Genomic DNA, 23,715 nt, shown 5'->3' with positions numbered 1-23,715 from the left:
AAATTCAAAACTGTCTATACGAGTACTTGTTCTCATTTAACGAATTTTTTTATTAGTCTTTTGTTAGCTGAGAAGCTTGTAATAATAAAAAAAAATATCATTACATGTCAGTATATAATATGTACTTCTTATATGTTTCGAATGTATTAATAATTTGCCTTAGCTTAGGGGCGGTTATAGTGTAATCTTTTTTTTAGGTATTGGGGGTATAATATTACCCATTAATAAATTTTGTTCAAAAGTATCTAACACAAAGGATAAATTCATAGTTATTCTTATTTGTTTGGAAAAACTTATAATACTATAATGTCTATTATATAAAAACTTGCTCCGCAGCCAACGACTCCATGAAAGGTTTGACAACGGCACTTGTAGCAAAGCAGAAAATGAGACCAAAAGTGATGGAAATGGGGAGGGCTGGCAAAGCCTTTCTCCATATAGCCAAGAGCAACAGCGTCAAGCATAGTCCTATTAGGATTGCAACGAAGCATGCAATAGTTGTTGTCCAATCGCCGTAACTTGATGCTTTTCCAACAAGAACTGAGTAGAAAATGAAATCACCCAATCCCAGCTTTATTCCACCTGCATGGAATATACGTTCGAATGGTTAGAATATTTTAAGAGTTCATGTCATAGTAGGTACTTACGTTCTTCAACCATTTCTCCATTCTCACATGGTATTGTGGTGGGGTGAGTAACTGTGCGATACTCAGTGGATCGACTTGAACTGCCACCATTGCTGGCTTGCACTTCGATTTGCCGCCTTGCGATTCTCTGATCAATGTTCGATGACCATTCTTGGGTGAAACCAACTTCTGCATCTTGTTAGAAATAAATAAATATTTTTAAATTTATGAACAAAAATATATACTATACGCTTAAGAATAAGATATTATATTAAAACAAAAACAATGGACACAACAATAGGACCTCTAAGAATTTATATAAATTAAATTAAAAATGTATTTAAATAAAATTAATTCATTATTATTATTATTATATATTTATTGAACATGTAATTAATTACAGTCTAATAATAAATTTAAAGAGCTTCTAGCTGCATAGGCCTACCGCTCTATATTATACTTAATTTACTTCTTAATCTGTTTCTCATAAGATTTCGTTCATTTTGTGTATGTTAGATGTATTTCGGTGAGGTATTTTTTGTGATTTTGTTTTTTGGTATATTTGTGGGGTAGATGGGTGCTGATTTTATTGGGTTTACTTTAGTATAATGGTGATTATACAAGCTTCATTCAATTTGTTTGGTGTTGGAAGTCTTCTTGTTTGGCTTTTAATAAGGTCAGCTTTAGTGTAGATATGCAGATAAATTGGTGATTTGCTTGCAAGGTTGCAAGCTTCCTCCGCCAGCTCATTCTCCCGGATTTCAACGTGGCCAGGAGTCCACATTAGTTTTATGTATTGGTTTGATTTGATTAATAAGGAGCGGCTATTGTTGATAAGATCGGTATTATTTTTGGTATTTAATATGGCTTTGATGGTAGAGAGGCTGTCTGTACAAATATCTTGTTTTTGACAATTTTTATAGCCACTTGAATGGCGGTAAGAATGGCAAAGGCTTCTGCAGTGAAAATGGAAGCTGTTTGTGGGAGTAATCCAACACGTAGCATGTTGCCATCTTCGTGGGTGATTGCAAAGGCTGTAGTGGTTTGAGTTTTGGATCCGTCTGTGAATATGAATTTAAAGTTTTTGACGTTGAGCTCAGATGAAATGCTGAGGAAGAGTTTGTGGTATATTTCATTGGTTGTACTAGTTTTCTCATATGATGCAAATTTCATTATAGATGAGTTTGAGTCTATGAGCCAAGGTGGTTATAGGGCAGATGAATCGCTAATTTTTAGAAGATTGTGTTTTGGAAAGTCGATGTTACGATTGTGTGGGTGGCCGATGGAATTTTATATATCCTCTTTTGATTAGCCGTGAGGTTTATTACTTTGCCAATTAACGATTTGGTTGAAAAAAATTAGTTTAGCTTACAGTTTATGTTTGTTGGTTTCTCTACACTCTTCAAAAGGAGGTAAGTACGCCTCTGCAAAGATGTTCATTATGGGAGTGGTGCGGAAGGAGCCAACACTACATCTTGCTGCTTGGTGGTAGGCTGGTTATGATTCCAATTGTGGTTTTCGGAGAGTTGCCGTATATACAAATGTCATAGTCGATTTTACTTAAAACTAATAATTTAGTTATATTACACAGTGTGCTTACATATACGCTACATTTCCTACTTGATAAATACTTAACAATGTTAGACCTTATAGCTAGCGATTTCTTAATATCTAAGCAATGTTTGCGCCAATTATATTTGTTATAAAATTTTAGACCTAAAATTTTTAATGTTTTGACATTTTCTATTTTTATATTATTAATATTGATAGTAGGAGGATCACAGGAATGCTTTCGGCATACGTGCAGAATGTTACATTTAGGGAATGCAAGTTTAGCGCCAGAGGAAATTCCCCAATCTAAAATGTCTTTAAGAGCACTGGTAAGCAAAGTCTTCATATCATTTACTTTGTTGCTGTTACACATTATATAAACGTCGTCTGCATATAGGCAGTAATTTAAAAGTTTTTGTTTGGATAAAATATCGCATATATATCGAAAAGCAGTAGAGAACCAAACAACTGATAAAGGAGATCCTTGCGGGATTTCATTTTCAAGTCGATATGTGGAGGAGTAGGTATTATTGGATTTAATGCAAAATTGTCTGTTACTGCGGAATGATTTTACATAATTAAACATCTTGGGACCAACGTCCCATTCTTAAAATTAATTTAAATTGATTGTTTGAAAACTTATACGTACAGTTACTCCCAAAGTTGAGCGCGTATGTATATAAGTAATTTGTTGATTTTAATATATAAGACGCGAATTCGTCTTTTTGCTTTCTTTTTTATTATATATAAATTAACTGATCTCAGTCTGACGAAAGACAAATTGTTTAGGAAAACCACAAAACGCAATTTGAGAATGGGAATTTAAGTGCCACTGCTTCACGACGAGATAATGTCTTGTTAAGGTGGTCTATGGCTGCTAGTAGAGCGAGAAACTTTGAATAAATTGACACAATTATGGAGAAATTGAAATTTCCCGACATTCATTATAGAACATGCGTAAGTGCACAGAAAATCTGAATTTAGCAGAAAAATTTAACTTTCAACAAGATAACAATCATAAACATAAATCGGTTGTTTATGCTAGAAACCAGTTCCAAGCCTTTAGCTTAGTCCCCGAACTTCAATTCCATGAAACATTTGTGAGCAGAATTTGAACTGCAGAACTGCAACCCAAACAACAAAATTCAATTGAAAGTTACGGACATTTGTACTTATGCAAGGCACTGTATTTGTAGAATCATAATCAATTAAAAAGTGTAATTTTATTTTTCTTTGTGGAATCAGATCTAATTATTTGAAATTTATTTTTGTTTCTGTATTATTCCGGAATATTCAGATCAAAAGAAGAATTTCTATCAGAAAATTCACCAAATAAAAGTATCATCATCGAACAATTGAACATTTTCACTTCTTCTAACAGTTTTATAAAAACTTTTACTATATTAAGGATCTTACTGTTTTGTCCATTATTTTTTAACATGCATATATTTTTTATTGTATATAAGCTTCTAAAAGATAATTTAAGAGTATTAGTGCATTAAAAAGTGTTAATAAAAGCTTAAAATAAAATCTTATAGATAAGTTTTAATTAATAGTACCATTTGCGCGTGAACTAAAAGTCACTAGAGGCGTACCTTCAGGACGTATTGTTGCTTGCTCACTACTGGCATTACCTGACCGCCTTGCTGAAGAACCAGATGATTCACTTCTGGTAGTTGCGGCTATTGCATTGGGTCTAGTATTTAAACCGTCGTTAGGATTATATGTTCCCATATAAGAATATAAGATTGTTGCTAGAAAAGAAGAACATAAATGTTAATGACAAAAAGTTAATTGTTTGATAAATATAATTTATTTCTAAGATATCTATTTCTTGATAGCTGGCTTATTTACCAATGGTGGTATCGGCTAATAATTCAATGTTTTGAGACAGTTATTTGCAAAGTGGTTAATTTTACCTGTTAACCGTTTTTTGATCTGGATTCAATATTTAAATAGCTCTTTCTAAAGTGTCTGCGTTGACGAGATACCTAGATATTGAGTTTGTGTTTAATCGTAAAATGACTTAATAACCTTCCTGAACTATATAAGTGATAAAAAGTAATAAGACTATTAAGGGATATGTACTTCATGCACTAATTGTTCGTAAAAAAACATTTCTTAAATAAATCGGTTGGTTGCTTATTTAGTCCTTTAGCCTATTCAAATTTTGGCCAAGTAGTCCCGAAGTTTACAACCTGCGGTCGTGGGGTAGGTAATCCTGAAAATAAGTCGTCGAAGATGGATGCGGTACATTCGTAGTATTTGCAGAGCCGTAGTTAAATATGGTACAGTGGGATTCGGTTGATGAAATTCCGACGATGTAATAGCTGTCATATTACCTTGTAATAGATTTATTATGTGGTAACGATGGTGCAGATGGTTGCTGAGTAGATATCCCGTCAATATAACTTTAGGTCGTTTTAAGTTCTTTCGAGATTCGAACAGTTCATTAGTTGTTTAGTTCATCTTACCGACTGCATCTTTAAGAAGTGCAAGAGGTTGACACTTGATATCAGACTTTAGGGAATTCCGAATATCCATTACTCATCTAATGGTTCACTTCAAATACGGATTAAGATAAAAGTTTTATGAAATAGTTTATTACCAACTAACACATTTGGTTTATCAAGAAACTAACACTGAATGCCCAGAAGAACATGATATAAAGATATACATATTAAGGCGTTTCAAAAAAAAATGTTCTTTCTTGGAACCATGCTCAAAAGTTTCGTTTACATACCAAAATAGGCCTCAGAAAATATGAGCCCTTAATATTAATATTCAGATAGTCCGCATCGCACTTTTCGGTTTCCCATAAGAATAACAGGAAAAAAATAGTTTTTCTTCTGATTTTTAGAACTAACGAACGATAAATTGCATTTCAATACCTCTTATGTATTTTTAAGAGAAGTGAACGCTCTACAAAAAAAGTCTGATGTCATTTTTTAATAACTCTGATAACTTTTCTGGCCATGTAAAAAATTTCAGCTGTTTTCGAGCGTAATTTATTTAAAACTGTTTGATTAATTAAATTTCAGCAATCTTTTAGAGCTTAGAAATAAACTTTCAGTTTGTTTTGAAACTAGTATTCTTATAAATTTAAGAGTATTGTAAAGAAAATGCCTTAATTAAGGGTTAATTAAACTTTGATCTTGAATAACTTTCCCCGAGTTGAGTTATCAAATAGTGACATCAGACCTTTTTTGTAAAGTGTTCAATTCTCTACCAAATACATAAGAGGTATTACAATGCAATTTATCGTTCGTTAGTTATAAAAATCAGAAGGAACACAATTGTTGTTTTTATGTGTAATATTTGCGGACTATCTAAATATTAATATTATGGGCTCATATTTTGAATATAACTCTCATCTCTGGGCTGGTGCTCCAGTAACTTATTTAAGCCTCTTGGACAGTATTCAAAAAAGAGCTTTTAAAATGATTGGTGACATTAACATCATCAACTCGTTTACATCACTCGAACATCGACGCAAGGTTTCTTGCCTCACCCTTTTTTACCGTTATTTTAACGGACTATGCTCTAGTGAAATAGCCAGTTGCATTCCTCCCCTTAAACAATTTAACCGTAATACCCGCGCTTCTAGGAATGCCCATCAGTTTACCCTTGAGCCCAACTTCGGACGTACTATGAAGTACAGAGATTCTTTTTTTAGCCGTACTACGCGAATGTGGAACGCCTTGCCACGCTCTATCTTTCCCTGTCATTGCAATGTTCAGAAATTTAAAACCAATGTACACCGACACCTCCTATCCAACCCTTCCCTCTTTTCCTAATGCTCACACTGTGTCTTTGGCATATTAAAGGTATAAAAAACCCTTTTAGTGTTTGCTAATTAAAAAAAGAGGCCTATTTCGGCGTGTAAACGATACTTTTGAGCCTGGTTCCGAGAAAAAATATTTTTTTTTTGAAACACCCTAATACATATCTCGACATTCATCACAGTAAAATACACACAGTCATGTCAGAGGTCTTGGGTTCAATCCCTGCCTGTGCCATCTAAAGTTATTTTTACTGTGTACTGTTGTGAGGAATTCACAAAATCCTCCAGAGTAATTCTTCTAATGAAAAGTGCGTTTTCAAATTAGCCGTTCGGATTCGGCTTTAAACTGTAGTCCCCTCCATCAATGACAGCATTACTCGCACACAGAAAGTTGGGATTTGATAAGTCACTAGGCCCTAGTTATTAACGGACTATTGCGCCGCCTAAGCGTATGGTAATATTTATTGCGCAGGCATTTCCACTTAACAAATTTGACAAAATTTCAAACATAATATTGATGAAGGCTATGGTAAGTTTCTAAAAGTTATCCTTACTTAGTAATGAAGGGGGTATAAACACACTTTATTTAGTAGAACTAGATAAAATTTAGTGAAAACTGGAATACAATTTTTTTTAAATAAAGCAGACGTCGCGATGATGAAAGTTTATGATTTATAACAATTCAAAGGTTATGAACGTAGGGTACTATTTCATTCCTTAAATAAATGTCTGCTATAGTAGAAGCGTCAATAAAGCCTTTTGAAATAACTAACACCTTAGATTTTCGAGGGCTTAATTTCAACTTGTTTGAATTGGGCTATGCGTATATGTGCTCCAAGTTTTATCGATAAGGTCATTAACAAATAAAGAACAAAAACAGTGGACCTAATATTCAGCACTGAAGAACACCACACATTACCCCAAAAGGAAAGACACGAGTTTGTACAAAACTGTTATAACCATTTTTTTAGGTGGCTACAACCAGAAGTAGTGAAGTTTTGCTAAAATTGAATTTAATGTTAACTTTTTAATACGCATCAGGTCAACAGCACTGTCAAAAGCTTTTGAAAAATCGATCGATAGCAGTATATTAAAAATAAAAACAAGTATTTTTAAAAGTTGTGAGGATAGTTAAAAACGAAGTGGGGAACAAAATCATCACTTAAAATAAACACCAATTTTTCGAATCCATTTAAGCATTAAATTCAAGATTTCACAATAATTCATATATTATCAAATTAAGACGCATGACTTTTGAGAACTTCCAGAAACAAAGCAAGATACCGAAATGATTTAAATTGTATCAAGAAGGCTTTGCGAAACTATCCTATAATTTATTGTTAACAACTATGTTATGTTTTTACATACTTTAAAAACCATAAGTTAAAGAATACTATAAATTCAGGACAACTCAATTAGAAAAAAGAACAGTGTTACATAAAGTGCCATAATGCAGATATGAAGACGAACTAAGAACTAATGTAAGCTTTTTTCAAATTATTGCTAGACACCCTATAAATGCATACATATATAATCTACTGTTTCACTTACATGAATAAATCAAAGCCGGAAATATTTGCTCGTTGCGTTCTTGTGCCGTTTCTACAAGTATTCTGAGTGGCCCTTTTGGAGTCAGTACGGCAACCAAATCTAAAATAAAGAATTTTAATTTTGTATAAAGTATTTGTTGCTTACACATGCCTCAGCCGTCATGTACTTACCCCAAATTGAAATTGCAGCCAAGACTGCCCAAGCAGTCCATTCTGGCAGGTATTTAATGAAAACCAAGGCCATAAGAGCAGCAACAAAAATAAGATAAGCTTGCTGAAGCCGCAATGGCCCTTGCCAATGAATCGATATCATCCCAGCAACACCGAAATTCCACATTATCAATATCGCAGTTGGATAATCCATTGGAATGTTATAAGCTCGCAAAAGTTCCCTATACATTAAATGATATTTTTTTACAATTCAACAAATTTATAGGTACACAACTTACTCTAAATAGAGATAACTGAATATGAAAAGAAGCATGAAACTGGATACAATCAACCATCCGTGGATAATTTTGTAGCAGCGATTTTTGTACAAAACGATCAGAAAGACTGTCATGACGACAATCACCACCATCAGAATAAGAGAATTAGCAATAGCGTTCCAAAATTTAGTCCCTGGGTCTGGAGAAGACTCATGGAACGGTGTATACAATCTGCAATTGAAATAATTTTACATTAAGACCATTCCTAAATTACCATTATAAAAGGTATGTTTTACAAGTAGACATCAGTGGAAGAATAGAAACTGACTGCGTTTATGGTGGCAACGACAACCAACATACAAAACGATACAGGAACAAACAATTTGATTACGTGTTGAGCTCCATACTTAAGACCCTCATCTTCTTCTTCCTCAGGCATTTCATTAGAATTGCCTCCCGACCCTGACGGATTATTACCACCTCTTCCGCCACGAACACTTCTTTGTCTTTGTTCCCCAGACGCTAGCGGTGGGACATCTCCAAGTGACTTTTAAAATTGTGTTACGTGAAAATATAAATTTAAAAAACTTGTGTAACGTAATAATTACCCCATAGCTTCCTTCGTTTGGAGCACGATCGCGTTTCTTCTTAGAACTGCGCTCCAAGCGATCAGGACGTTCGCTGTGCCTCAAGCTAGATTCTCCAATATGTCCATCCATTAGGGGTGTCGCTTCGGAAACAGGCCTTTCACTTTCGGTATTTGCGTTCGAATTTTGGACACTTGAAGATGGTGATTCAAAAGGACTATTATTCATACGGACTTAATTTCAGTAGAAAACCCAATGAAAAACAAAAAATAAAACAGCTGAAATATTTTCACTTTAGTTGTTGATGGACTTTTTCACGCATGTCAAACTCCCTATAATAAGGTGAAGGCTACACTCAGTACCCAATGTCAAAATACAACTTAGTGCATTCAGCAATAAAGTAGAGTTAAGTTTCGTTAATAGCGGGAGAGCCATAATTTGTCTCTTAAGCACTCCATACACAGTTCAACTTGTCTTTCAATTTAATGTCAATTTCATCAAATCAACTCGTGTGTGGGCTTGAATTTGATTTTTTTGAAGGTTGACGATTGAGTTGGAAGAAAATCAAAAGATTTTGAATTTGTTCAAGTTGATGTGAATGTTTTCAACTTAGTTGAGGTGTGTGTAGGCAAGTCATTTGATTTACTGTCAAACCAAACGCATTCCATCTCTTTCTTAGCAAGAAATTAAATGAGATAAAAAACAGAGCCGTGAATAATCTCAATAGAATTATCTCTGTGGTCATGTCTGATGTCTCGTCTTTCTGGTTTCGGTGTGGTTTTGTATTTGTTCTTTAACGAGAAAAAAATGATGTTTTGACAGTTGAAGCAGAAGTCTTTCAACAACGTTTATGTAGTGTGTGGCGAAGCATCAATTTAGTTGACAACTAAATTGAAAATAAAATTGAATCGTGTATGGAGTGCATTAAAAGTAAAAAGCACTGAGTCTCAATAATGCTTGCAACTTCAAGTTTTTTTTAAATATTTTATGAACCATTGACGTACTAGAGATGGACTCATATGTCATATAAAGGCCTTCTTAAAAGCTGTTCCTCCTCTCTAGCTATGTTTCTTCTCTTTTAGTTTTGTTGGGCAAGAATTATAATTAATTTTTAAACGCCATCTCTTGTTTCTTTGTTTCAATAATCTTTTTTTAAACAAACTTAGGACATCTATTATTATAAGGTTTGAAAAATACAAAAATCAGTAAGTTTCTCCTTACAGAATTACAGAATTGCGAGTATCCTTCGTTAACGATAGGTGACATAAACGTGATGTCTTTACATAGTAGATCAATGGGTAATACATTTGAAGATGCACATAATTAAAGACGGAGAAGCCATCTTCATTGTGCATGGAAAATAAAAATGTCATATTTGCATAGTCATCACCAAAAACTTCTCGCAACTTGAAATTGATGACAACAAAGTTGGCTGTTAGCTGCTAAAAACTTAGAATTGATTATTTAATGGACATTTGCATCTGCAGTTATAATAAAAAGCCAAAACCCAGAAAAAGAAAATCGAATAGGAGGAACATGTTCATCTTCTATATCTATATTATGCCACTTCCTTTAATCTTCCTTCATCTTTGTATATAAAATCTATAGTACTATCATTTAGCTGTATTTTGTACATTAATTATACCCTGAAGATTTTATATAAGAAAGTTAAGTTATAAAAACTGCAATTGCTAATGTCACCGTAGCCACTAGGTGCCACCCCTATAGATTTTATATACAAAGCCTTCATGAAGATCTTTACACTTTTGGTCTAAAATCAGTGATTTTAATACAATTTGAAAGAGCAGACGATTTTAAATCAACCACAAACTAAAATATGTTAAAGAGTAAGCCAAAATAAAGTTGCATTGTAGACGCAGACGTAAGGCAGTAACTCACTAGTGACTACTATCTTATGTAAGCTCTGGATTACAAAACTAATGTAGCCTTCAGTGAAATGTCACTCTTTGCAATTCTCGAGTCTCGATAGAAATGTGTATGCCGATTCCAAAATGTCACTTTGACTTACCAGCCATAACAAATATTTATTTAATTTTTATGTAACTTGGAAATGTTTCAATTTAAATGGTTGCGAAGATTCGTTCGGCGAAACACCAATCCGATACCAGAATCAACAGCTGAACTATGGAGACGCCGTCTCAGCATTGGTTACGCTGTCATTGCTTGGCAGGCTTTCGGACTTGTATGCTATAGCATTTATAAAGGCAAGAACGACTGGGCCAAGTACCATGGTCTAAAAAGTGATGAAGAACTTGCAATGTCTCCAGGTATTGCTGCGATTCAGTTAAATCATTAACAGACCACTAAGTAGACTTTCCAAATTTACAGCTCAACAATTCTCAAAAACCTTGAATGTCGAAAAAGGAACAATCCTTCGATTCAGAGGTTTTACCAAAGTCGATGAAATTCCCTTCGACAATCGTAAGGACGAAGAAGAGATATAAAAAGGCAAAACAATATGATTTCAAAATAATGTATAGTATATGTTAAGTTTTTATTGTAGATACGATACAAAAATACACAAAAACTCAAGCTTAAATGCCAAGTATAAAATGTGAGGCACTTTACTTCGTTTAACTCAGCGATTAGACACTCCGCCGATGCAATAGTTTCAAGGACATTATCTATCACACTTTTTTTATTAATTCCTAAAGATATAACACGTTAAAAGTAAATATATGAATATCTCGAGTGATGATGAATTCAATACAATATTATTAGTTTGGTAAACAACATAAAAAATATAGTGACAGTCTATTAGAAGAATATTCACAGTATGCGGTAGGTAGGTAGTACGTGCGAGGATCTTAAGATTGAAACGAGAATAAGCCTTTAGTGATAGTCCAAACGCTGTTGCTGTTGTTGCTTGTTTTCGTTAGATTCATGAAACTCACTGAGGATTCGATCCTCTTCGGCTCTTCGATTCTTTTGTAAAATCAAAGCACGTCTGGAAGGGAATCAAGTCGTTTAGTAAAAATTGTATATAACATAGTTTCAAACTCACCGATATCTCTCATAGAAACCCACAATAGTACCCAGTTCTTGTTTAAAAAGGCGAACCAGCATCCCGTCAAAACATTCAAGCTCTTGTAGACTGAACATATTGAACTGAAGCATGTGGTCCTTTGAAGAATCGGCTAAAACAAATGGAAAATTAAACAATGCAATTTTGAGTTGATAACGTTCGTTTGTACCTTCCGAGTATACAATCAGCCATTTGGGTATCTCTTCCAGGAGATACGGATTGGCAGGTACCAGAGCATTATGTGGATTGTATTGGGTGGGTTGCGGCTCAGGATGTATCGCTTTTGGGGGTTCTGCAGATGTAGTGTATACATAATATGATGTAAGACACGGGTGATTTAGCTGCGTTTGTCCAGTGAGTTGGCTATAATTGGGTTTATTATGCAAAATATACTTTTTACAATTAAATTTAAGAAAATGGTTACTTCTCGTAGTAAACACCATGAACTTTGGACACAACTCTCCGCCAGCCGACAGGCAAACCTTCTCTCTCCAGTGGATGCGACCAATGGGTGGTGTGTGCATTGTGATCGATGTAGTATTTCCTGCCATGCAGAGTGTACTGTGTAGCCCAACCGGGTGGCAGTGGGAGCTCCTCCTCAACTGACTGCTGTGATGGAACACGCTGAACAATCTGATGGGCCGATGGATTGTGTACAATGTGGGCCGTTTCGTAGTTGTTAAGTGATGGGTATACAGGGATCTTAGCTTGTACCAAGGCCATATTTTGACCCAAATGTTGATAGCCTATTGCTGCTACCGCGGCGGCATTTTCGTTTTGCATATTTGAATACAACGATTGCATTGAACTGTTTGCGCCATACCTGTTAGTACCAGAAATAATAGACGTGTTTAAAGATATAAAAGGAGTTAATTAATCGAAATGTTCTGCGAGGGTTCATTTTTATTTTTTTGGAAAAACAAAGATAATACAACTAAATTTTGATTTTGAACGTTTTATTTTTTTTCAATATATTTTAAAAGACAATCAAAAAAGACCGTCAAAAAACCTCCCGTATTTTTACACGTTTATATTTAAAGCTATTTAAAGATAAAATGGTATTCCGGGTATAGATAGATAGAGGTCTATATGCCGTTTTTAGTAATCATAATGGCGTGGCACGGCGAGCATCGCTTTACTTTAGAGCAAAGGGTTCTGCGCTAAAGAGAAAAGGCAATTACTCATGAAGTGGCAGCCATTACACCACAAATCACTCGACTAGCAATGGAAAACTTCCGGGAAAGACTTCGTAATAGTATTAATAATAGATTAAATCGATATAATGTTTAAAACTAAGTAATTATTTTATTTAATGTAAAATGGCAAAATCAATACAATTTTTCCGTTAAATTGTTTATTTATTTGTCATTGCCTTTTAAAATATGGGAGATCTGTATTCTTCCATGCGTTTCCATCACTAGTGGACGTATTGTAACAACTCGTCGTGAAAAACTTGTACATCTTGATTTTCGCTTTTGCTGACTAAGAAATTTACTGTACAAAAAATTAATTTTTGATGTTTGTGAACACTATAAGTCGTAAAATTTCAAATGAAGGCTGTGCGTGAATCATCACCCATCAATTCAACGTTTTGAGTCTTAAAGGCATTCCCCATTCGCGTATTACGGCTAAGGAACGAATATTTGTACTTCATGATATGAGCGGGGTTTTGATCAATGAACGATGTTTAACGTACATATACATGAGTCCATGATGTTACTATCTTCTTAAGTAGGATACTGGAACACCAGGCCAGAGATGGGAGTGACTAGGTGACATTTTAAAATGATTCCTATAAAATTTCAAAATAAAAGTATCAAATTTTAACATTTTTACTTTTCTTGTGATTTTTTGAACGTCGTGAGCTTTTTCGGTAACAAGATTGTTTTTTTTTTCTCAACGAAAATAGGTATCTAAGAAAATTTGTCATTCGTTTGTGTAAACGTCTGGTAGCTCTATTAAGAAACTACATATTTATTGGAATATGTGGTGGAATATGACGATCACTGGCATCAACCACCAGTGAGCGTGGTTAGTAGACCTTGTTAGTGACGAAGGTTGAGCTTTAGCTCATCTTTAATTCAATAAAATATAAAAAGTCAGCAGGTGTCGATGGTATATCCAACGTTGTACTAAGACATTTACCGACGAAAGCAATTGACATTTTCACCACATTCTTCAACAATGCACTGAATAATGCATATTATCCAGTGCATTCGAAGACCGCTGTGCTTCATCCTCTCCCGAAAAAGGGAAGGGACAACACGAACCCTTTAAATCTTCGGTCGATAAGTCTTCTTCCGAGCATCAGCAAAGTTTTCGAAAAAAATCATTAATAGGGCTCTGACTAAGTGGGCTGCGGACAACAAAATAATTCCGGATAAATAGTTCGGGTTCAATGCGGGTCATGACACAATTCATGCTGCGTCTAAACTCGTTTCTGATATCCAATGGAATAAATCAAAACAACAATGCACAGGTGCTGTTCTGGTTGATTTGGAAAAGGCCTTTCACACCGTATGGTTACAATGTCTTTACCTAAAACTGAGCAGGCTTGACATAAACAAGCCATTGTTGTATACACTTTATGATATGCTTAACGGTAGAAAGTTTGTTGTCAAAAGTGACAATGTAACTTCCACCACAACATTCTCAATTAAAAATGGTCTTCAACATGGACCGGTGAATTCGCCGATTCTTTTCAGCATTTACACCAGCGATCTGATAGGTAGTCTTACAAAGGCAACGGCGGCGTACGCCGACGATCTAATTGCGTACAGAACGGCCCGAAAGGTTGAGGTTATTAGAATTCTCTTGCAGCGTGATTTCGACAAGATTCAGCGATATTGCGACGACTGGAAACTGAAAATAAATGTCCAGAAGTCGGAGACAATTCTGTTCCGGACTCCGTTGGCTAGGGCCACGAGGGATACGTGCAAGAATTGGCGCAAGATGGTCATCGTTGATCTTCATGGGCAGCCATAAGAGAGCAAAAGTGTAGTGAAGTACCTCGGTATCAGGTTAGATCAGTATTTATATTTCGACAGACATATAAATGCTGCTCTGACCAGGGCCAGAGGAGCCTTCGCTCTGACGAAACAGCTGTTTTTTAGCAGTCGGCTTGACCCCAGAGTGAAGGTAGTTTGCTACATGGCCCTCATACGGCCAATGATCGTTTATGGCTGTCCTGTGTGGTTCAGCGTTGCCCCTTCCCAGATGGAGAAGTTTCGGGTGTTCGAGCGGCAGTGTTTACGACGCTGTACCGGCTTATTTCGAATGTGCATTACTATTCTAACGAGGTCCTATACAATTGACAATTTCGTGATAAAACTCGTTCGAGGTCACGTTGCAAGAGCTACAGTACCGAGCAAAAAAAATGCAACCGAAAAAGTATGGTACAATCTTTAGCAAGAACTAAGTTATTTTAAATTATAATACTTTGAAATTTAGCATAAAATGTTCAAATTAATTTTTTTCCTTAAACAGATTTGAATTTTACCCAATCTTACTCCATGAAAATAGTTATTGTAAAAAATGTTCCTAAACTTGGATCTTAAGCCAAGCAAAAAAAATGAAAATTCGTGGAAAATTTTAAAAATAACGGATTTATTCATCTTATTTGAAGAAATTTTGTACTTAAATATTTTAATATTTTGTTGCGAAACCTTTATTGGCAATAACGGCGCGTAACCTTTTAGGCATTGAGTCAATCAACGACACCAAATAGCTCGCAGGTATTTGTTCCCATTCAGTCCTTATTTGTTCCATCAACTCGGTACAATTTGAATGATTTCGCTTTCTTATCTCCCGATCTACACGATCCCATAAATTCTCTATGGGATTGAGGTCGGGAGATTGTGCTGGCCAGTTCAAAACATGAACCCTCTTCTCTTCTAAGAAGTTTCTTACCAAACGGCTGGTGTGTTTTGGGTCGTTGTCGTGTTGAAATAAGCTGTTTTCAGGCATATTCGTCAGCAAATGTGGAAGCATATGGTCTTCCAAAATGCCCTTATACATTTGGGCATTCATCCGGCCGCTTACTTGACAAATAGGGCCCACGCCTTGACGAGAAAATGAGCCTTTGAAAAAGCCCAACTACAAATTTGATTTCATAAATATTTAAAATTGCTTACCCCACACCATTACTGACCCTCCTCCATGTTTAATTGTCGGAACTTGATATCTAGGGCTGTACCTTTGTCCCGGGGGCCTTCGCACGTACCTAATGCCATCTGACGAGAACAAGTTGAACTTGCTCTCATCACTCCATAAAACTCTTGTCCATTGCTCACTTGTCCAATGCATATGGCGCTTTGCAAAATCTAGCCGTTTCTTTCTATTGATGGAACTGATGTATGGTTTTCTAGCTGGTCGTCTTGCATACAGTTTTGACTCCACTAATCGTCGCCTAACTGTGTGTACCCCTACGTTAACATCAAAATGTTCATTCATGTCCTGAGTAACTTCCACTGCAGTTTTAAAGGGATTAACTTTAACCTGCCTTATGATCTTACGATCTAATCTGGAAGTTGTTTTGCGTGGACGGCCACTTCCCACTTTGCGATTGATGTCCCCTTGTTCCCGATATCGGGATATAATACGCGATATTGTTGATGTTGCTACACAAAACTCCAAAGCGATATCCTGCATCAATCTTCCGTTGTTAGCAGCGTTAATTATTGCTTTTTTGCATCCAATCGATAGTTGCTTCTATTAATTGCATATTCTAATTAATTGAAACCAAAGAATACATTTTATGTACCTAACTTCCTAGTCATATTTGCCATTTGCATTTTTTTTGCTCTCAGTAAAATTATGTTTTTCTAACTAAATGTAAATTTGACAACACTAGAGAGAGACCAATTACATATTGCTATTATAAACAGAATGCCTACACAATGAGTACACATATCCGAAACGGAAAAACAAAATTTTACCGTTACGAAAGATAAAGCAATAATAATTGATTTTGGTGTGACTGTTTGCATTTTTTTTGCTCGCTACTGTATGTCTTAGACCAACAATAGCCGCGTTTTATTATCACCATGATCTGATCCGGATCTTGGATTTACATGCATTACAACAACAACACAAGATCATTCTTTGTGTTTGGATCTCAATTTGAGATCCAAAATTTAATTCTTTTTTTCACAACAAGGAGCGCTCTATCATTGTGATTTCACATGTAAATGTAAAATCTAAATCTAAATCTAAATGTTGGTATCATTGCAAACAAATTAAATAAAACCTGTATTGCCATATAAACATTTTAATTTGACTGAAATAAAATATTTTTTTAATTAAAAAGCGAGAAGCTTTATATTTATTTATTTGGTATATAATCCATGAAATAATTAGATATGTTAACAAAACTAATTAATTGGTGAAATTCAAATAATTAAGCCCAAAAAATGTATATTTGACATAATTTATGGGTATTATTTTCCTCAAAAAAAAAGGAACAAAAAAAAATCATTGAACAAAATGTTCTATTAGCAACCCTGCTTTAAATGTCAAAAAACATAAATAAAATCGAGAAAGCTGCAGCAGAAAAAAATTTTGAAAATACTTTTACATGGGAATTTTTTGAAATCATTCTTTAAATTGAAAATGGTTGTTAGAAACACTTAGGTGACATTAATTAGAACTCAGAACCGTCTGAACCATCTCAATGAAGAGAGTAGTTTTGAAATGACAGTGGTTTGTATGTAACACTTCCAAGAATTTCGAGAGAAAATCATACAAAATTCTTAAAAGTGTTACATACAACCCACCGTCATTTCAAAACTACTCTCTTCTTTGGGATGGTTCAAACGGTTCGGAGTTTTAATTTATGTCTGCTAACTGATTCCGTAAACTCTATTAAATTCAAAAAATTATTTCAAAAAATTTCCATCAAAAAATTGTTTTAACTTTTTTTTTGAGAATCAAAAAATGTTGAAAATACTTTTACATGGGAATTTTTTGAAATCATTCTTTAAATTGAAAATGATTGTTAGAAACACTTAGGTGACATAAATTAGAACTCAGAACCGTCTGAACCATCTCAATTAAGAGAGTAGTTTTGAAATGACGGTGAGTTGTATGTAACACTTTTAAGAATTTTGTATGATTTTCTCTCGAATCTAATAATATCATATTTTGTTCTTGTTCCATATCCGAAAAAGGAATTTGAGTCTGGAAACGAATGTTAAAAGCTAAGAATAATATTCTCAGGGAAATATTAAATTGGATTTGTACAAGAGATCATGCTTTAAAATGAGGAAGAGGGTTAATGATAAAACTAAGCCAAAACTGCTCGTTTCGAACAAAATTTATAACTAAACAAAGGAAATACTCGTAGTAACCGAAAGAACAACTTGTCAGACTTTATAAAATGGTTTTGAAATATCAAGTACAATAATCTTACTTTCCACAGTTTGGTGACATGCATGATGAAATCACCATGGACCTATTGCTACGAAAGCTGAAAGAAACTATCGTTCCTCATGATGTTTTGAGCTAACAATTAATCGAACGACCTTGGTAGAAATGCAAATTATCATCGGGACCAGCCGATTTATTTTTGTTGAGATCTTTAAGAATTCTTGCTAAAATACTAATACTAGACCAAATCTATAATTGAATGAATAATTAACGGGCTCCAGAACTGGCGGAATCATGTCACTATCCATCAATACGGCATAAGCTATGAATAGCCGTACAAAATAAGTTGACCTCAAAGTAAGACTAATAAAAACAATGCACAAAATTATCTAAAGAAAAGTTCAATAAAATTGATAATAATATCTACAATGAACCTGAAACAAATTATTAAAATTAAAATAATGCATCTAACCTCATTTTTTAATTTTTACAACATCACTTCATATCATTGGAATACGAGATGTGATGAATGGACTACATGAAAGCATAACACACCCCCGCTGCCACTATCTATGAGTGGCAGTTCCATCCAAAAGCTTATCAACTGTCAGTACTTGGTATGTGTATCACAGATCACCTTTTTGGAATGATCATATATTTGATAATGCCAAAAATGCTGCCAGGTGCTTAGGATATCTCTGACGACGACGGTTCAAGAAATTTGTCACCCCTTCTGATCTGGCTGTTATCTACAAAGCCTTCATCCGTCCAAAGCTTGAATATAATTCGCATATCTGGGTAGGTGCCCCTAAAAGAAGTTCAAATCTCTTGGATAGAATACAAAAAAAGAGCTTTAAAAATGATAGGCGATAGAACTATAATCGGGACATTTACATCGCTAGAACACCGCCGCATTGTTTCATGCCTTTCGTTGTTTTATTGATATTTTTACAAACAAAGTTCTGTCGAAATAGCCATTTGATTAAACGATTCGGCCGTAATACTCGCACTTCAAGGAATGCTTATCAGTTTACCCTTGAGCTCAATTTCGGGCGTATTGTCAAGTATAGAGATTCTTTCTTGAATCGCACATCGAGAATGTAGAATGTTTTAAATCCTTCCCTATTTTCCTAATGCTCGTTCTGTGTTTAAATATAAACATATAAAGGGTATTAATAACCCCTTGGGTGCCTGTAAATTATACACAAAAACAATGCCTGAGAACCCTAATAAGGTATAGAACTGTACACATACGTTTTCAATAATGAAGTATAATTACAACGATAACTCTTAATAGTTAGTCGACCGGGCATACCATAAAAGTACATCTACGATTTCAAACATTCGCATAAAAAAGGGAATTAAGGGGTAGCATACCTTGAATTGCTCGGGACATCGTAGGCTGATAGAAGATTTGAGTTAGTGTTACTATAGATTGGCGACTCCGAGCGCTGAATCATGCCTCCAATACCTGCCGAGTTTGATGTAGATGGGCCCCCAGCAGCACCTTTAGAGATAACACTATTTCCAACAGCAGCATTGTTCGATGTTTGATAGTGATTCTCGTAAATAGGAAAGTTTTCAGAGCTGTAGTTGTTACCAGATGTTACAGTAAGGCTCATCTGGGAATGTTGCTGGCGCTGCTGCGTCATAGGCGGGGACTGCGGCCTTGGAGACATGTTATGACGGTTTCGAATTGCATTTGCGTACTTTTGTATAGCTATTAAATCCTCCCTGTCGCCTTTGTAGCGCGCATCGTAGGTGTGGGCATGGTTTTGGTTAACTGAGTAGTTTCGATGAAAGTTATCTATCCGTCCACCGCGCCCACTGCCAAATCCACCAGCATTGTACGACGATGAGGAACTGCTGTAGGGGAGTTCGGATTGTTGGCGCATTCTGTCAATCTGATCAATGTTGACATAGTTGCTGTTACTGTTGCTCAAGTTGTTGCTGGAGAAGGATAACGTTGCGGGCAAGTATTGCTGTTGTTGTCTTGAAGGCAGTTGGGAGTGGGCTCGGCGGGCATGGTACACATCGTGCGGGTGCGAATCGTGAATGGAGTACTCAGTGTAGGAGCTCGATTCACAATTGGGGGAGGAACTAGCGCAGCGCCGGCTTAGATTGTGCGAAGAAAGACTAGGAGTGAACTTTCCAAAGTACCCGAGCCCAGACGTCTTTACAATATTCTTGGTACTTCCGAATTTATCTTTATCCGTCCTGTGCGAGAGGGTTTGACTATTGCGTCGACTTTTTCCTTTGTTCTTGTTGTCATCGAAAGACCAAACGTTTATCACTAAGTTTATTTGATGTTTATTTTTAGTTATACTCGATAAAGTACTTTATGTGTGCTTATTTACCTGGAATTTCCGGCGGTTTGTCCTTTTTTACATATTTACCAACAACACCCTCTTTGAGAGATTTATCTTTGCTTTTTCGGGAAAGCATTTTAGTTTTTTTGTTTTTACTTTAAGTCTAGTAAAACTCCATTGCTTATATAAACTAATAAAGTGTATATACTTGTTTAAATAAACTCATATTTCTTTTTATAATTAATTAATAAATTCAATCTAAATCTATTAATAAAATTTAGTATATTTCATGACAGCCGAATTTAATTGCACAAACTCTTCCTAGGATTTGGATTTTGTAATTTATTAAGCCGAGTTCACATTGCGAACACGAAATTAAAGACCAGTGTCAAGATTTGTGACATAAGCAATAAGGGGACTTCATTGATGGTGATCCGTTCACATTGTGCTCTTTGGGGCGACTTAAATTAATTTGCACTTTAAAGTTAAAAGGAAAAGAAAGGTGGACAAGGAATTATGTAGCTACATTTAACTTCCAATTATAAAAATGCAATAAATAAACATGCACAGTGCAACATTGTAAGTGTAAAGTACTATTCACATGAGCACGACCAACGACCAACGAATGAACGAATATTCGTCGATTTTGACGTTTCTTTCACATGAGAGTTTTTAATTCGTCGCGAATGAAGCCACAGACGAACATCATTCACCACCGAAACCAAAACAAGAATGATTTTTTAGGTTAAGTACGCGCGATTATTTTATTCGTTGCGAGTGTGGATAATGTGGAACGCGAATAAAGTTTGACAGTTCGTATCAACTATAATTTTGTTTGTTTAATCTTAACTTTTAATTATGAAACTTGCAACGCCACCTTGGGGCTACGGTGAACGTTAACAATATTGCTCCATGATCATATAATAGATTTTACATACAGTGATGCCGTATTTATTTGACAGGTTCGCGAGACATTGTTTGATTGGGGCGACAAACAACTATATCTTGCCCCAAATTGTTGCAACAAAGTTTTACAAGAAATTTCGAGCAACACAAAACTTAATGGGTGATGAAAAACACTAGTCACTATTAATGGAGCTGAAATACATACCTAGTGACCTAGAATGTCATTAAGTTGCCGATAATTAAGTTGCTTAATACACCCCACAAGATAAAGTTGCCGCCGACTTAGTTGCTCAATGGATGCAACCTGTTAGTAAGTTGGTTAATGTGGCATGGGCCTTAGGCTATACTGTTAAATGTAATCTGAATGTGTTCATTGTTCTTTTTTTGACACTGTCAAATTTGATATTTGGTCTTCATACAAAAACATACTTTCAAAAACTAAATAAAAATGTTCTTTAATTTATTATTACAAAGGCAAGTTAAATAGCATTAAACAATGAAATTTTAGAAACTCACATTTCTATACACAATTTGTAGAATTCCAACACGGAGCATTCTGAGCCGCTCGATAAACACTTCATCTGTGCTCAATGTTCATGCAACTCCAGCCCTTTTCGCCGAACCATTGAAGAAAAAGAAAAAGATTGACCCACAAATTATAAAACAACGTGAAGAACGAAAAAAGAAAAAAATTGAAAAACAAATCCGAAGATTAGAAAAGAATGCAAGGCAGTTAAAACCAATTGAAGAACTAGACATACCAATTGAACTAATTGATGAAAAAAGGTAACATTTTAATTTTCTATAATTTAATAGAGGTTAATAAATGAATTTATATCTGTAGCCAACGAACGAGGGCTATTACAATAACCCCTGAAGTCTTGGAGCAAAGAGCCACTCTTAACAAGCAATGGGCGGCTTACAAGCATAAAGAAAAAGTTGCCGATTTCCAAATCATAGATCGTGTTCTTCAGTTCCAGATGAAGGCATTAGATGAGTTACGTAAGGAATCCGAAGAGCTTTATCTGGAAGCAGTACAACCGGATAGTAAGCTACTTCCAATCAATATAACGGGACCTGTATCCACACCACCAATTGAAAACTATCCAAGTCCCGATGGTGAATATGTTCATTTAACCAAGAATTGGGAATAACGATTGTGAGCTTGGGTTTTGCAATAAAAACAAAAATTAAGTTAATAAAAGATCCCTAATTGTTTATTATTGCTAATATTACCTTTTTTCATGCTTACGACACTTAGACTCATAGTTCATATAATCGGCTTCTGGTAAGAGTGTTGTAGATGGACGTACGACAATTGCATTTATAAAGTAGGTTTCTGATAGTTGCAATCTTAAAAGAAACATCATATATTCGCAAGCATTTTGTGAATTGTAACTGTATTAAATTAAAATTTAATAGAGAAAAAATCGAAATCATTTAAAGATATATAATTATTTAACAGCCATTTAAAATACATAATTATCTTTAGAATCTTGAGGTCATGAATTATGAGATTTTCTTTCTATCAAAGCCAAAACATTTATATTAACTTTGAACTTGCAAGTCTGTTGTGTTCTCTAGTTAAATACGCGAAAAAACTGATGTCCAATCTTGTCCCTTGAAATGTGAAATACTGGCTTTAATCCTAAAAATCCATAGCAAAACCAAAATAATTATAACAGTTGTCATTTTTGTCATGCAATTTTTTTTCTCAGGAATTTTATTTAGGTGAATAACGTTAAAACATAATCAACATTACAAAAACGAAATACTACGCCACGAGCAAAGATCAGCAGAATTCAAGAATTCTGAGGCCCTCAGAATGACATTTCGTCTTCTGAGGAGATTTGCCTACAAAAATGTTACATTATTGTTATAAGAAATTTAATGTTTATAGTATGGCAACATTGGATAACCGGTTTGCGTATGCTTCATTATTGGTTTGCGTATGGCACAAAAACCATAGAGAAATATATCTACTAAATATATTTCTCTATGACAGAAACGCTGATCCTTTCCCAATCTTCCTTTATTGGGTAAAGAATTTTTGTTATAAAGCTTTTAGGTTTGAAGCTTTTTAGAAAATAATACAACATAATCTAGTGCATTTAACCCTCAAGTCAAATTGCAGTTATGTAAGCAGAGAAAGAAAAAAAGAAGTTAAAATGCAAGAAAACGGTGTTTTTTAAGCTACCACACAGACAAATAGTTTCAGAGAGGACGTACATATGTAGGAAATACTTTTGATCCCAAAACAGGCAACTCATTAATTTTGTATTGTTAAGGTAAGGATCAAAAGCAGTAAATAAAGATTAAAAAATAATAAACATAAAAACAAATGAAAATGGAAATCTACTAAATCATACATAGGTAGCTAAAAAAATGTGCATGACATGACTCTAAAAGTTAGGTGCAATGTAAACACCCCATTCATTTTATAGCACGAAACATGAATATCTAAATAGTAAATATGCATGACCGTTTATTCATTTATATATGTAAATTAAAATTACTCTTCATAGATTCTTAGAAGGAATATTGTGTGAAGAATATATCTTA

General features: G+C 34.8%; 4 protein-coding genes across 7 annotated transcripts; 2 read left to right on the top strand and 2 right to left on the bottom strand.

Moving 5' to 3' along the window:
• Positions 1-11: 11 nt before the first annotated feature.
• LOC129939744 (presenilin homolog) lies at positions 12-8,867 on the bottom strand. 4 transcript variants are annotated; one of them, XM_056047861.1, is made up of 8 exons: positions 8,548-8,867; positions 8,236-8,486; positions 7,961-8,170; positions 7,683-7,903; positions 7,513-7,611; positions 3,737-3,931; positions 648-821; positions 12-582 (listed from the first exon to the last, which is right to left on the bottom strand). In XM_056047861.1, the coding sequence occupies exons 1-8, from the start codon at positions 8,752-8,754 to the stop codon at positions 314-316; spliced, it is 1,626 nt and encodes a 541-aa protein (XP_055903836.1). In that variant the 5' UTR covers positions 8,755-8,867; the 3' UTR covers positions 12-313. The 4 variants fall into 4 exon arrangements, with proteins under 4 accessions (XP_055903836.1, XP_055903837.1, XP_055903839.1 ...); XM_056047862.1 differs by having other exon boundaries at positions 648-815; XM_056047864.1 differs by having other exon boundaries at positions 648-815; positions 3,773-3,931.
• Positions 8,868-10,515: 1,648 nt separating this feature from the next.
• On the top strand, positions 10,516-11,259 carry LOC129939461 (uncharacterized). The gene is made up of 2 exons (XM_056047485.1): positions 10,516-10,814; positions 10,876-11,259. The coding sequence occupies exons 1-2, from the start codon at positions 10,598-10,600 to the stop codon at positions 10,989-10,991; spliced, it is 333 nt and encodes a 110-aa protein (XP_055903460.1). The 5' UTR covers positions 10,516-10,597; the 3' UTR covers positions 10,992-11,259.
• On the bottom strand, positions 11,010-20,590 carry LOC129939460 (scaffold protein salvador). Its single transcript, XM_056047484.1, has 6 exons — positions 20,296-20,590; positions 19,316-20,231; positions 11,997-12,395; positions 11,742-11,935; positions 11,552-11,684; positions 11,010-11,494 (listed from the first exon to the last, which is right to left on the bottom strand). Exons 1-6 carry the CDS (start codon positions 20,381-20,383, stop codon positions 11,380-11,382), a joined length of 1,845 nt encoding a protein of 614 aa, XP_055903459.1. The 5' UTR covers positions 20,384-20,590; the 3' UTR covers positions 11,010-11,379.
• A 918-nt stretch (positions 20,591-21,508) lies between these two features.
• On the top strand, positions 21,509-22,359 carry LOC129939552 (39S ribosomal protein L40, mitochondrial). The gene is made up of 3 exons (XM_056047594.1): positions 21,509-21,627; positions 21,691-21,939; positions 21,998-22,359. Exons 1-3 carry the CDS (start codon positions 21,602-21,604, stop codon positions 22,305-22,307), a joined length of 585 nt encoding a protein of 194 aa, XP_055903569.1. The 5' UTR covers positions 21,509-21,601; the 3' UTR covers positions 22,308-22,359.
• Positions 22,360-23,715: the final 1,356 nt, after the last annotated feature.

This window comes from Eupeodes corollae, chromosome 1 (assembly GCF_945859685.1).
Source record: "Eupeodes corollae chromosome 1, idEupCoro1.1, whole genome shotgun sequence".
Taxonomy (NCBI): Eukaryota; Metazoa; Arthropoda; class Insecta; order Diptera; family Syrphidae; genus Eupeodes; species Eupeodes corollae.
The sequence above is the reverse complement of the archived record's forward strand: the minus strand, read 5'-3'. Positions and strand labels throughout refer to the sequence as shown.

What these genes read in the sequence shown, in the direction of transcription:
- LOC129939744 (XM_056047861.1), bottom strand. Translation starts at nt 8,754, where the DNA reads ATGAATAATAGTCCTTTTGAATCACCATCTTCAAGTGTCCAAAATTCG. An exon ending in CAAACGAAGGAAGCTATGGG is followed by an intron (nt 8,487 to 8,547) that starts GTAATTATTACG and finishes CAATTTTAAAAG; the next exon opens with TCACTTGGAGATGTCCCACC. An exon ending in TGGAGAAATGGTTGAAGAAC is followed by an intron (nt 583 to 647) that starts GTAAGTACCTAC and finishes TATTCCATGCAG; the next exon opens with GTGGAATAAAGCTGGGATTG.
- LOC129939461 (XM_056047485.1), top strand. Translation starts at nt 10,598, where the DNA reads ATGTTTCAATTTAAATGGTTGCGAAGATTCGTTCGGCGAAACACCAAT. An exon ending in AGAACTTGCAATGTCTCCAG is followed by an intron (nt 10,815 to 10,875) that starts GTATTGCTGCGA and finishes CCAAATTTACAG; the next exon opens with CTCAACAATTCTCAAAAACC.
- LOC129939460 (XM_056047484.1), bottom strand. Translation starts at nt 20,383, where the DNA reads ATGCTTTCCCGAAAAAGCAAAGATAAATCTCTCAAAGAGGGTGTTGTT. An exon ending in GATGTCCCGAGCAATTCAAG is followed by an intron (nt 12,396 to 19,315) that starts GTATGCTACCCC and finishes TGGTACTAACAG; the next exon opens with GTATGGCGCAAACAGTTCAA. An exon ending in GCTGATTGTATACTCGGAAG is followed by an intron (nt 11,685 to 11,741) that starts GTACAAACGAAC and finishes CATTTGTTTTAG; the next exon opens with CCGATTCTTCAAAGGACCAC.
- LOC129939552 (XM_056047594.1), top strand. Translation starts at nt 21,602, where the DNA reads ATGTTCTTTAATTTATTATTACAAAG. An exon ending in TTTAATTTATTATTACAAAG is followed by an intron (nt 21,628 to 21,690) that starts GCAAGTTAAATA and finishes CACAATTTGTAG; the next exon opens with AATTCCAACACGGAGCATTC. An exon ending in GAACTAATTGATGAAAAAAG is followed by an intron (nt 21,940 to 21,997) that starts GTAACATTTTAA and finishes TTATATCTGTAG; the next exon opens with CCAACGAACGAGGGCTATTA.